The sequence below is a fragment of the Brettanomyces nanus genome, chromosome 4 (assembly GCF_011074865.1).
Source record: "Brettanomyces nanus chromosome 4, complete sequence".
Taxonomy (NCBI): domain Eukaryota; kingdom Fungi; phylum Ascomycota; class Pichiomycetes; order Pichiales; family Pichiaceae; genus Brettanomyces; species Brettanomyces nanus.
The window spans coordinates 2,074,488-2,087,605 of NC_052377.1; the positions used below are offsets into that span (position 1 = coordinate 2,074,488).

At 43.3% G+C, this 13,118-nt stretch overlaps 7 protein-coding genes across 7 annotated transcripts; 2 read left to right on the forward strand and 5 right to left on the reverse strand.

Moving 5' to 3' along the window:
• Positions 1-298: 298 nt before the first annotated feature.
• FOA43_004224 (uncharacterized protein) lies at positions 299-2,062 on the forward strand (the record flags this gene model as incomplete). Its single annotated transcript, XM_038924467.1, has 1 exon — positions 299-2,062. The coding sequence occupies one exon, from the start codon at positions 299-301 to the stop codon at positions 2,060-2,062; it is 1,764 nt and encodes a 587-aa protein (XP_038780395.1).
• Positions 2,063-2,113: 51 nt separating this feature from the next.
• FOA43_004225 (uncharacterized protein) lies at positions 2,114-3,874 on the reverse strand (the record flags this gene model as incomplete). Its single annotated transcript, XM_038924468.1, has 1 exon — positions 2,114-3,874. One exon carries the CDS (start codon positions 3,872-3,874, stop codon positions 2,114-2,116), a length of 1,761 nt encoding a protein of 586 aa, XP_038780396.1.
• Positions 3,875-4,868: 994 nt separating this feature from the next.
• RPS13 (ribosomal 40S subunit protein S13) lies at positions 4,869-5,510 on the reverse strand (the record flags this gene model as incomplete). Its single annotated transcript, XM_038924469.1, has 2 exons — positions 4,869-5,303; positions 5,490-5,510. The coding sequence occupies 2 exons, from the start codon at positions 5,508-5,510 to the stop codon at positions 4,869-4,871; spliced, it is 456 nt and encodes a 151-aa protein (XP_038780397.1).
• Positions 5,511-5,958: 448 nt separating this feature from the next.
• FOA43_004227 (uncharacterized protein) lies at positions 5,959-6,378 on the reverse strand (the record flags this gene model as incomplete). The annotated part of the gene is made up of 1 exon (XM_038924470.1): positions 5,959-6,378. The coding sequence occupies one exon, from the start codon at positions 6,376-6,378 to the stop codon at positions 5,959-5,961; it is 420 nt and encodes a 139-aa protein (XP_038780398.1).
• Positions 6,379-6,475: 97 nt separating this feature from the next.
• GDI1 (Rab GDP dissociation inhibitor alpha) lies at positions 6,476-7,822 on the reverse strand (the record flags this gene model as incomplete). The annotated part of the gene is made up of 1 exon (XM_038924471.1): positions 6,476-7,822. One exon carries the CDS (start codon positions 7,820-7,822, stop codon positions 6,476-6,478), a length of 1,347 nt encoding a protein of 448 aa, XP_038780399.1.
• A 225-nt stretch (positions 7,823-8,047) lies between these two features.
• On the reverse strand, positions 8,048-9,394 carry FOA43_004229 (uncharacterized protein; the record flags this gene model as incomplete). The annotated part of the gene is made up of 1 exon (XM_038924472.1): positions 8,048-9,394. One exon carries the CDS (start codon positions 9,392-9,394, stop codon positions 8,048-8,050), a length of 1,347 nt encoding a protein of 448 aa, XP_038780400.1.
• A 2,518-nt stretch (positions 9,395-11,912) lies between these two features.
• FOA43_004230 (uncharacterized protein) lies at positions 11,913-12,899 on the forward strand (the record flags this gene model as incomplete). Its single annotated transcript, XM_038924473.1, has 1 exon — positions 11,913-12,899. One exon carries the CDS (start codon positions 11,913-11,915, stop codon positions 12,897-12,899), a length of 987 nt encoding a protein of 328 aa, XP_038780401.1.
• Between the last annotated feature and the right edge of the window lie 219 nt (positions 12,900-13,118).

Consider the following 13,118-nt stretch of genomic DNA (forward strand, 5'->3'; position numbering starts at 1 on the left):
GCCTTACCGGTGTCCTCTGTACATAAGGAAACGACATTGTTGCTTATGTTGACATTATCATATTTAACATTATGAAATTCAATAGCGACGCGTCGATGGAGAAACAAACGAAAAAGGCGTTAAAGAAAGAAAAAAAAAATTTTCAGCCTGAAAATTTAAATCAACTAAAAAAATTCAAGGGGAGAAAATAAGGCATAAAAAAGACGGTGAGAAAAAGGAGATAGAGGGCACCTGTGCTGTTCTTGTTCCTTATTTTATAAGCATAAACGCATTAACAGAGGACAAGATTGTTTACAAGATGCCTAAGAAAGCTATTAAGATGGACCTTGGCTCCTTTTTAAAGGACGACAAATTTGGAGGAAATTCGTGGGCTGATGACTTTGACCCCAACGACCTTAGTGTTGATTTGGCAGGTCCTGGTGGATCCCTTGAGATGCCTGGTGGTTCTACGAGTTTCAGTGGAGCATCTTCAGGACCTAGTGGTGGTTCTGATGACAGATTCAGAAGAGACAGAGATAGAGAAGAGTATCCAATTCCTGACGACCCTCCATTCACTGCAAGAGTGACGAATATCCCTAGAGAAATGGATGAATCCAAGGTGTATGATTTCTTTGTTGAAGGATTATCATTGGCTACTCCAAAGGATGATATCTCTGATTTTTATGCTCCTAAAGACAGTATGACAGGTGATTTGAGGGGATTTGCGTTTATTTCGTTTGGGAAACGTGAACTACTCGAGAAAGCATTAGGATTATCAGCTTCTCCTTTAGGAGGAAGAACCATTTATGTTTCTGTTGCTGCTCCTGATAGAAGAGAGCATGGACCAAGAGGTAGAATGCCTAATGAGCCAGAGGCTGAACTGGATTGGGGTGCTGCCAGAGACTCTCGTGCTGCTGTTCCTGAGAGGCAAGTGAGAGGAGATCGAGGAGAGAGAGGATTCGGTGGAGATCGAGGAGAGAGAGGATTCGGTGGAGAGAGAGGATTTGGAGGAGACAGAGGAGATAGACCACCTAGGGAGCCAGAGGTTGAACTTGATTGGGGATCTGCCAGAAATACCCGAGAGGCTGTTCCTGAGAGATCAACGAGAGGATATGGAGGAGACAGAGAAGATAGAGGCAGCCGAGGATTCGGAGGCAGCCAAGGATTTGGAGGAGACAGAGAAGATAGAGGCAGCCGAGGATTTGGAGGAGAGAGAGGATTTGGTGGTGATAGAGGAGACAGACCTCCTAGAGAGCCAGAGGTTGAACTCGACTGGGGATCTGCCAGAAATACCAAGGAGGAAGTTCCAAAAAGGGAGAGAAGTGATAGAGGTGAAAGAAGGATGTGGAGTGATCGTGGAGAACATAGTGAACGTGGTGAACGTGGTGAGCAAGAAGAACGTACTTACAGACCAAAAAGAGATGAACCAGAATTGGATTGGAGTACCGCACGTAACAGTCAAGCCAAGGTTGAAAGGCCGAGTAGTTCTAGCCATGAGGGAAGTTACAGACCACCAAAACATTCTGAGGGTGAATCCAGATGGTCTTCTGCACGTGAGACTCATTCTGAGTTACCAGAGGGAAAGACCTTTGCATCCAGAGAGTCTGGTCGCAGAGAAAGAGTCAAGAAAGACGAGCCAGAACTTGATTGGTCGAATTTCAGAGGTTCTGGACTGAAGGATTTGGCTGCCAAGGGTAAGACCAGATCTGCTAGAGGCTCTAAACAGGGTTCTAAGAGATCTACACGCACATCGAATGAAACTAAGGACACGAAAGAGAAGAAGGAACCGAAGGAACTGAAGGATTCAAAAGAACCAAAGGAACCAAAGGACAAGAAGGACAAGAAGGAGGTTAAGAGTCATGATGGTTTAAAGAAATCGCGGTACCAGGTGTTGATGAATGAGGAAGAAGATAAGCTCGAGCAGGCCACTGAGCCTGAGAGGGTCGCTGAGCCTGAGAAGTTCGCTGAGCCTGAGGTCGCTGAGCCTGAGGTTACTAAGTCTGAGGACTCCACTAGGTCTGATGCACTTGCCGCTGCAACCGCTTCGTTGTCTTTGGATGAAGGTTGGAGTGTTGCTAAATAAGATGTTTAACTAATTAATGGTAGAATATTTGATTATGCCTAGTAAATAATATTACACGATACTAGCAGCATCATTAGGATCCTGTTGATCTTCAGTTGGATTGGGATGAAGTACTCTCCTATCCTTCTTCTTCTGGTAGAACCACACCACGAAGTAAAAGTATAGGTCTATTCGTTTGATGCCCATAAGTCTCCAAAAGAATCTTGAGTACCATTTAAACATCTTTAAAGTAGCTCTATAGGCAAGCCGGTCGATTCCAGCCACATCTATAGTGTTGAACGGGTGAGCCAGTAGAATCTCGCGGATTCTCGGGTTAATATCGTTGATATCTGGTAATGGAGGCGAATCAAACGATACTGATATCATCTTCTGGTAGTATGTGGTATCTGACTCTGTAGTGTTCATGTATCTTGAGATACTACCCAGGTCGTATGTATTTGTGGATGTTTCCTGATCCTCGACATTTTCAGCCTGTTCAGCCTGTTCAGCATCCTCCCCGTGCTCCTCGGCATGATCCTCGACATGTTCACCATGTTCAGTGTCCTCCCCATGCTCCTCGGTATGATCCTCGACATGCTCCTCAGCATGTTCAGCATCAGCATCAGCATCAACATCAGCATCAGCATCAACATCAGCACGTTCAGTCCCCTTCCCAATATCCACAGGACCATCTGTGTTGTACCTACCTAAATTAAAAAGCTCTAAACAACAAAGTAACGTCTTAGCTTTGAATTGAGTTGGTTTGTGATAGATTATCGGTGACAAAGGAGTTCTATCCATGGTAAAAATACTGTCCAAGTCCCTATAGTCAGGATTTCGGGTCTCCCGAACCACCGCTGGTTCAGAAGCAAGAAAATCGTGTTTACAAGTTGGACAACAACCCCTTCTATTGGTAAGCCAAGGATCAATACAATCAACATGAAAAACGTGACCGCACGAGAGTCCTCGCACTTCATCCTCGTCCGCAAATGACTCCAAGCAGATGGTACAGTCGCCTGATGTGAAGTGCAGAGGAAATTTATGATATTTCTGCTCGGTAATATCTGACTCTTTAAGCTGTTTGGGCGTATTCTTCTCGTTCGCCTCATTGCTAAGAGATGATGCTTGAGTAGTACCAGAAGTTCCCTGTTGCATGTGCATCTCTGTCACGTCGATCTCGGAATCGGTATCAAGTTGATCAGCATCAACTTCGCCGATATCATCAATTTCATCGGTTTCGCTGACTTCGCCGACTTCGCTGACTTCGCCCACTTCCTTAACCTGTGGCCTGTTGTCCAGCGACAGCCACTCAATATAAGTCAGTGTGGGAAACAAACGATCCACCTCTTCCTGAGACATTTTCTTGGGACGACTAGATGGTAAATGATGTGCTCCACCAAACCGATCCTGAGAAGGAATGGATCCCATATAGTTGAGACCATCACCGGCCATATAGGGACCCAAGGGACTCATATTATAGCGAGCACCGGGGCCTAGTTCAAATAATGAACCCGCATAACCAGGACTAGGTATATACATACCATAACGGGATCTGATAAGGTATCTGAAGGTAAAGAAGATGAACAACAAGGCGATAGAAACACCGATACAAAGGGCAACGAAGAAGAGCACAGTAGAAGGCTTTGAGCCTATAAAGTTTGAGGACGAACTGGAAGAAAAGGAGCCGGTAGACGTAGAGCTGGAAGTGGACATGATCTTAGTCAAGGTCGATGTCGATGTCGATGCCAACGCAGATGTCGATGCAGACGCCGACAACGACGCAAACACCAACAACGACACCAAAGTAACAACTAAGCGTATCGGACCGGGCATAAAAGTATAAGAAGGCATCAAAACCTGAACAAATAGCAGTGATAAAGAAATGAAGGCAATAAACAAGATCAACTGATAATAAGCAAGAGGAAAAAATTAAGATGATCGAATTGCTGGGGCTGAGGCAGCAAAGATAAGGAGTGCGTGATCGGGGGGTAATCGGGGTAGGGGAGGTAATCTGCGTGATCGCGGAAGTGGTGGGTGATTAAGGTGAGGGGACTCGCCGTGGAACTCGCCGTGGGACTCGCAGTGGGACTCGCCGTGGGACTCGCAGTGGAACTCGCGACTCGATCCCCCGTAGAAACACCCAGGGCCCCATAAGTCCCGGTGGAAGTCAACATATCAATCTACCTCTGCCCGTCACTACTCTCCTTACTTGCCATGGCTCGTTCAACTAAAAACCTTCCTATAATCATCAAATTCAAAAGACAGTCGCAAACTGTGTTTGTTTCGGCCACTCCCAGAGAATCCTTTGGGGTTTTGGCCAACCGTCTAGTTGATATGATTAACGGTACCGGAAATCTAAAGATCCACAATCAGCCTAAGACTTTGGACAGTATAGAATCCGGAGATGTACCAAAACCATCGTTTGCAACAGCCAGTGACGATGAGAGTGGAGAAGATGAGAGCGGACATGATGAGAGCGGACATGACGGAGATCATGGAGATCATGGAGATCATGGAGATCATGGAGACCATGGAGATGAACTAAATACAATCACGTTGTCTGGGTCACGTGATCTCAAATTTGGTCTACCGAAAGATTTTTCGGATCTATTTCAAGGAGGATATGAAACTTTAGAAGTGGAATCTTCTGATACTATAGATACCCTCAAGTTACAAGACTACTCAGTGATAGTATTTGCACTCATAGAAGAAGACTTCGAAATCTGTGAACCCAAAGAAACTACATAGGCATGTTTAGTTCCAGTTTTTAAAACCATTAATTACGTTATACAGTATAAAAAGAGGAAACCAAAAGAGTGAAAAAAGCTTAGTTAACCAAAGCAGAAGCAGTGGCAGACTCGTACTTCCAGGTTGGAGGTAAAACAGAGGTAGATCTGTAGTATCTGGCCAATCTGTGAATTCTAGATTCAATCAAAATCAATCTGAATTTGGCATCCTTGTCCTTTCTATTTCTTTCCAAGTGCTTTCTAACGTTGACAGCCTTCTTAATCAAGAAGTACAAATCTTCAGGAAGCTCTGGAGCCAAACCGTTGGACTTCAAGATTCTGAGAATCTTGTTACCAGTAACAACCTTGGCCTGGTTGACACCGTGTGCATCTCTCAAGACAACACCGATTTGAGAAGGAGTCATACCCTTTCTGGCGTACTTGATGATCTGCTCAACAACGGCCTCTGGAGAGGACTTGAACCATGAAGGAACATTTCTCGAATATGGAATGGCGGAAGAGGAAATTCCTTTACCCTAAAATAAAGACTGTTAGTATATAAAACCCCTCAAATACTTTACCAATACACAACCAAATTGGTATCGTTCAGCAAAGCCATCATCAGAGTTGGCATAAAGGTATCACCCTAACCTCCCCCAATCTGGCCCACCGATACAACCCTAATTTTGTTCAGTATTCGTTGCTGTTTAAAATATACGCACTTTACTGTGCATACGACCCATCTTGTGTGTGTTTTAAGTTGATTAGTTGTTGGTGGAGAGAAAGGAAGTGGTGACAATAGGTGCAAAGCCATCTCTAAAAATCTTGAAAACGAGTGAAAAATTTTTCAGGCTAGCACCGCCACATTTGTCCCGGTGATGCGTCCCAGTGATTCACCCCGGGAAATACGCCACATTTGGTTTATATGAGGTGTTAGGAGTGTACAACCTGAATGAATGTTGTAAGGGATTCGAAGAGAAGGGGGGAGGATGAAAGGTACTACGGTAATGGTGATAAGCCAGATGAATATTACAACGGACTGACTGAATTGTATGACTTTCTGAGAGAAAAAGAAGGATATTCCTGAGCTATTAGAGAAATTATATGATTAGATTGAAATGAAAATGTACAATTAAGGATTCTTTAGGAAGTACAGCTTATGCAGTGGTGGTATATTTAATTATGGCTCATTTAAGACTTAATCTCTTGATCCAATTCCTCGAAATCTTCTTCATTATCCACCTCCAAGAACTTATTAGGTGAAACCTTATCCTTGAAGAGCTCCAAACATCCTGCATACAACATTTTACTTTCCTGTCTGGCTGTAGACGGTCTATAATACAACATAACTAATGGAGAAACCAATCGGCCATCCGATGACTTATACGGATAGTTAAGTAAAATGAATCGAGGAGTATTGTCGGGCAATTCTTCCGCCAAAGCATCTAAAGAGTCGATTACCTCATCGGGTTCTTCATATTTCACCTCATAACTCTTCGCATCGATCATGTAGATTTGACCCAAAACAGATGCGGCTCTGGAACCAGAGAGCCGAAACTTACGGATCTTTTGAATCGTTTCTGTTGAAAACGTATAGAGAGACGACGACATTATGGCTAAGAGAAGTGTAGTGGTGACAAACGTAGCAAAGAGCGTTTGAACGTGTGGTGTAAAGATGTTAATGGTATGTACTAGTATTATTAAGCTATTAATCTAATCCTGCCAAGTCAGCCTCCTCTTCAGCAGTCTTTCTCTGCTTCAATACCAAAGAATGACCGGTAACTCTCTCATAGATCTCCTTAACGTCATCGGTAGTAGACTCGAAATGAGATGAAGGATCATACGACTTTGAGATATATACATGATCCTTTGAACCATCCTCAATAGGACGATAAATTTCAGCAATACCCATGAGAACATCTTTGGTAGGACCAATGACTTTAAAAGCAGGCTCAAGCTCCAAATGTGGCTTAGTTGTCTCGATGATCGTGGAAATAATAGCCACATAGTAACCCTTAGCACAAATATTGTGAGCACTGGAAATCACTGCAATGTAGATATCATTTTTACGACCCACCTGGTTCTGTGGAATGATAATCTGGGCTGAATCTGCATCTCCTGTATTTGGAATTGGATGATCCAAGATACACATCGCTCTAATTACCTTCTGTCCAGTAGCGGTGACCTTTTCAGGGAAGTATGTAGGGTCTGCAATGCAAATTGGAGCTTTAGCAACACCTTCTTTAGTCTTAACACCAACAAATTGACCCTGCCCGTTCCAAAGAAGTTCGTCAATAGGAGTATCAAGCATAAAAGTACCTCCATAAATAGCAGACAATCTGGCAAAACCTTGAGGAAGCTCACCTAATCCATAAAGTGGATAGATATAAGGAGATTTACCGTATCTTGCGACTGAAGTGAGATATAAGATGATTCGATCATAGGTATCTCTAGCAGGCTTAATTAAATAGTCATCATTGTGATGGAGAGCCATTGCGTGACCAATAAAGTCACAGGTTCCCTTCTGGAGACCGTAGTGAGTATAAATCTCATGCATAGTCTGCTTATCCAAGTCGATAGAGTGATGGGTAGAGATATCATCCTCAGTATAATCGACAATGAATTGAAGAAAGTTACTCATCCTTCTTTTCTCAAAAAAGCCCATTAGAGGAGACGAAATGGCCTCAACAGTAGTGGCCGGAACTTTGGCAATCCGACCGTCCCGGTAGACAAATGATCCGGACACCTGCTTGAACTCCATGTACCTGGTGACGTCGGTATGAACGAGAATGTTGGTCAATTCTCCGTTGGACATAAGAAATTTGGGAATCAAATCAATCAACCAATCACGATCCTTACCAAACTGGCCCTGGTATGGCTTAGAAGGCTTGAATTTGGAGTATAGCTGGGTCAAGTTTAATGAAGCACTCTCTCCACCATAGTATTCTTGTCGATCGATATGTAAGACTTTCTTGCCATCGATAGAAAGAAGACCTGAGAGAATACATTCTGTTAGCCCTGTACCGAGGACTATGACGTCGTAGTTTTCTTCCATGTTAGGGTGTCGAAGGGTGGTTGAGGAAGAAGAAGATGATGAGAAGAAAGGGTCATGGGCGTGGCCCGTAGCCTTGGCCCGCTGCCTGAAAGCGTGGGCCAGATCTACCTGGTGTCAATACCGCGTGGCCGCGTAGGAGTACCACGTGACCGCGTAGACCTACCCAGGGTTCCCCCGTAGCCGTACCCAGGATCCCCCCCGTACAAACAAGTAAACTTACATTAACTACTTAAGTCTCATACCTCTAGTATCCAAATGCTTATGAATAAAAGCCTTCTTACCACCTCCTCCTAAATAATCTCCAACGATCTGACCATTACCTCTCAATTGATAATAGTAACACACTAAACCTTCTAATCCAACTGGACCTCGAGCATGAATCTTATTGGTGGAGATACCAACCTCAGTACCGAATCCATATCTAAAGCCATCAGCGAAACGAGTAGAACAGTTCCAATAAACCCCTGAAGAGTCCACTCCATTTAGAAAAATGTTAGCGTTTTCCTCATTTTCCGTAATAATTGCATCTGTATGTTTGGATGAATGCCTATTAATATGCTCGACTGCTTGCTTAACATCAGAGACAGTCTTAATAGCAATATCCAAAGATAAGAACTCGTGGTGAAAGTCCCTTTCCGTAGCTTCTACAAACAATTTACTGTATTTATCCTTCAAAGATGATGGCAAATCCCGTAAAAGCTCAGGAGCCATATGACACGTGACTTCATTTGATACAAGCGACTCAAGAATCGACTTGTATGCTTCGGTACCAAGCAACTTCTCATTGATGAGCAACGTTTCCACTGCATTACAACCAGCAGGATAGTTTGTCTTGGCATCAACGATTATTCTTTTGGCCTTACCTTCAATATCGGCGAACTCATCGATATAGATAGAGCAGATACCATTAGCATGGCCCAAAACGGGAATCTTAGTGTTATCTTTAATGCTTCTAACAAGCTGATTGGAGCCACGAGGAATCACCAAATCAATATAGGTATCCTGGTTCAACAAATCGCTTACTTCACCTCTGGTGGCAATCAACTGGATGGCATTCTTAGGAACGTCAGTCTCTATTTCCAGGACGTGATTTATAACCTTAGCCATGGCTTTAAAAGTGTTAAGGGATTCCTTACCTCCTTTCAAAATGGCCGCATTACCGGATTTAATGGCCAAAGCGGTAATATTAGCAATGACTTCGGGCCGGCTTTCAAATATGATCAATAGGACTCCAACGGGGCAGGTGACTCTGTATAAGTTCAAGCCTTCGTCAAGCTCTGTAGCTAAAGTAATCTTGTTTAAAGGGTCTTCCAAACGAGCCACATCCATAATACCGTCGCACATCGAGTCGAATTTGCCATTTTTGGATAGGTCCAACCTCTTGATTAGAGAAGACGATATATGACTTTGATTGGCCAATTCAAGGTCGAGTCTATTTGCACATATAATTTCATCCTTTGCTTTAATAAGACCGGATCTGATTTTCGATAGGGCATCAGAACGTTGAATATTCGAGAGAGTTTTCAACACGGTTGCGGCATATTGTGAATCTCTAGCTAGTTGTTCGGCCATTGGAAGGTTGAAGAAGGAGGTGGTTAAGTAGGCAGATAGATCAGCATAGGAAGAATTTGGTTAGTCATACTTACATCTGTACACCAGAGGAAGAAAGAAGAAAAAAAGAAAAAGAGAAAAAGAATCGAAGATGGAAGCTTCTAATAATAGAAGTGGTCAGATAGCTATTTGGCAGGTAGCAAACGGCAGGCAGCAAATAGCCGACGGAGACGCCAGACAGCAAATGGCCGACGGAGACACCAGACAGCAAATGGCCGACGGAGACAACAGACAGCAAATGGAGGACAGAGTCGCGCCATACAGAGCTGCCGGGGGAAATCAGACTCATCGATTCGACAAATTGCTATAATCATAGACCCTTCCAGACTTAATCGGCGTAATGAAAGATGCAGAATGCAGGCAATTAAAATTGTTTAAGGAGTTAAGAAAAAGAAACGACGCGGTAGGTATGTATTTCTTTTGCACGTTATCGGCTTATCTCTGGGGTATGGGAGCGCGAGGCAGTCTTCGATCTAGCCTGCAGACAATCCAGAGCCTGCAGACGTTCCATAGGTTCCATAGGTTCCGTAGGTTCCATGGGTTCCGGAGCCCTCTTGATTCAGAGCCTCTTGATTCAGAGCCTCTTGATTGAAAGCCTCCGACTTCCTCAAGTCTAAGTCATCAATTAAAGCCTTACGCATCCCTACACCTTCCGCTTTGGGTAATTCTCCTTCCCTAATAATTCACAGAACATCACGGATTCAGCAAAGCACGACTTTCTTAGCCTTTCTATTATTCCGGTCTCGTCTTTTGCCTGGCATGTGGCCCCTGGTGTGTGGTACGGGGTGCATGGCGCTCTCGCGGTTCATGGCCTCACGCCTCACGCCCTCGCTCTATCGCGGTCTCATTCCCCCGTTGCCACCAGTTGCCACCCGTTGCCACAGCCCATGCGCATTTTAGACCAATTTTTTTTTGATCTTTTTTTTTTTCTCTTGTTCTGAAAATTTTTCTTTCCTGTTTACTCGAAATGTGATTTGGCATTTGCCCAATATAAAAGGACGGGAGAATCTCCCCTGATTAAAAGAGACAAGTGTTTATCTCGCTTACTTTTTTTTTCCCTTCTGTCTTTTCTCTCTGTTTATCTGTTGCTGATTAGATACTCACTTCACATCAAATACTATTCTATATTACAGAAATGAAGTTCTCTACTGTTATCCTTTCGTTGGCTGCTTTGTCCGCTGTTGAGGCTGCTAATGCTTCTAATGCTTCAAATAGTTCTAACAGTTCTAATAGCACCACCTCAAGTGTTTCATCTGCTGGTGCCGCTATTAACACCTATGGCTCTGTTGCTTTAGGTGCTGCCGCCGCTGCTGCTTTGGCTTTGTTCTAAGTAACTAGCTTTTGCTAGAGCTTTTGCAATGCTTACAATGCCTGCACTGCAATGCTTATTTACTTTTTGTGTAACTTTTACATTTTTTTATTGGATCCTTCTAGCTTAATTGTTATCATTAGAAAAAGCCATAATTTAATTTTTATTTCTTTATGCAATGTAGGTTGATTCTTATTTGGGTTGGTTATATTTCCTTATTAGGTTAAATCTTTCGATTTCATTTTTTTCGAGAAAATAAAAAGGTCTGGACCTTTTTTTACATCCGTACACTTCACATTCTAGCATTTCTATTGACGCGTAACAACGCGTTTGTTTGCCAAGGAATCCGGAATTCACCATGGAACTAGAATTCCGGCCGTTTTGTTACTGGGATACGGATTCTTGTGAAACGATTTCAGCCGTGACCAGACCGTTGAAAATAACCTTAACATTCTTTTATCGGTTGTTATTGAGATATTTCCTAATAGGGAAATATTTCTAGTGTGATTTTGTTTTTTATTGTTTCTCTATTTGGGCTCTGGACTTTCTGGGGCGCTTTGGACCTTCTGGGGGAAGCTCTGGACCTTCTTGTGGTGGACCTCCGTGGACCTCCTTTGGGGCCTTAACCTCTCTGGGGCCTTGATCTCCTCCAAAGCCTTGTGCTCCTTAAGCCGGTTAACCTTTTCTTCTTGATATTACTTCGAGCCGCTCAACCTGTACATAATGAATGAAGATATCGATCCAACTGATATGCAGAATCAATGTCCCAATTTGTCTTCATCGAGGCCTCCTCTGATTCCTTTACAAAGTACTTTAAACAAAAAGGAGACTGCAGCTACCGACTTGAAAGCGTCGAAGATTGGCTATTTTGACGATCCGCAGTCCACCAGTACCAAATTGAGCCTGCTAGAACATTTATATAAGACCAACATCTCTCAACAAACAAAATCTTTACAAAGTCAGGAACTCGGCAATCTACAGAACCAACTAAAAGACATGCGTATTACCAAGCAGGATCTGTAATACGAGGTGGTGATATATGTACAGTAATAATATAGAATAATATGGTGTAGAGATGAGGGAGATCTATTGACGCGTCGTCAAAATTACGCGTATTTCGCTATTTTCAACTGGCTCGTTGCCCTCTATCTATCTATTCTTTGTTCAACGATGCCTACGGAAGCAGATCTACTCTCAAACGAGGAACTTTTGGGCCTTCGAGAAGAGAACACAAATGCAAATATCGATAATAGTACAGTGGTCCCAGAGAAACCTCGAAGAAGATATCATAAACTAACCAATGATCTTATGTTAGGACAACGAGGAGTTCCTGCATTACAGAGGGCACTAGGTAAATTCCGATTTAAAGCTAAAAAACAACGAAGTCAGATGACTTCGTACGAAAATTACATGAGTGGGAAGTATGATCACTCAGTTCATTTCGAGAATCTCACACGACTTGTTCATATATATCAACAGTGGGGACACGAGATATATCCTAAGTATAAGTTGAAGGACTTCATACCGGTATTGAGTCGAGCAGCCGATATGCCGGCACTCAAGGAGTATAAGAGAGCTCAGATTAGGAAGGAAGTGGATGAAAAAGTGCAAAAAGAAGCCGAAGAGAAGATGAGTGTAGAAACGGGAGAGGAGATAGGGGAGGTGACGAAAGAGGAGACAGGAGATGTGACTGCATCATCGTTGTTTGTTGGAGATGAGGAGCCATTGTATAGTGTGGCCAGTAATATGAAATCAGGTAATGGGGGTGCCGGAGTTAGTGTGGGTGCAGACGGGGACACTGGGGGTGCAGACGGGGACACAAGGGGTGCTGTGGTCATTGGGGGTGCAGATGGGGACACCAGGGGTGCTGAGGTCACCGTGGATGCAAATGCTGAGAACACCGAGAATGCAGAACCCGGAGATGCAGACGAAAGATTTATTAGAGAATTGGAAAAAGAAAACGCTAAAAGAAAGAGAGCTGCTGCGGCTGATAACTCTGACTTGGACGAAGATATTCTTGGGGATATTCTTAGTGATGATGATGAAGCCGTATCTTCATTAGGCCCAGATAATACCACATTCCTAGCTCAAGATGCAAAAAAAGATGGAGAAGCAGAAAAATATGCAGACGATATGCTACGAGAGATGGGTTTGTAACTCTGTATATGAAATCCTTAATGATAATTTCCTAATTGGTAAAAAACCCTGAAACATCTCAATTGGGTGAGGCGCGACCTGGTGCAGAAAAATTTAACTAAGAGTAAATTGAAAGAAAATGGCCGAAGAATAGACAACATTTTTCTTAGCAAAGAAGAAGAGAAAGGGGAATAAACCACCAAATAGAAGAGGAAAAAGTTAGTTAACTAGCGACAAAGA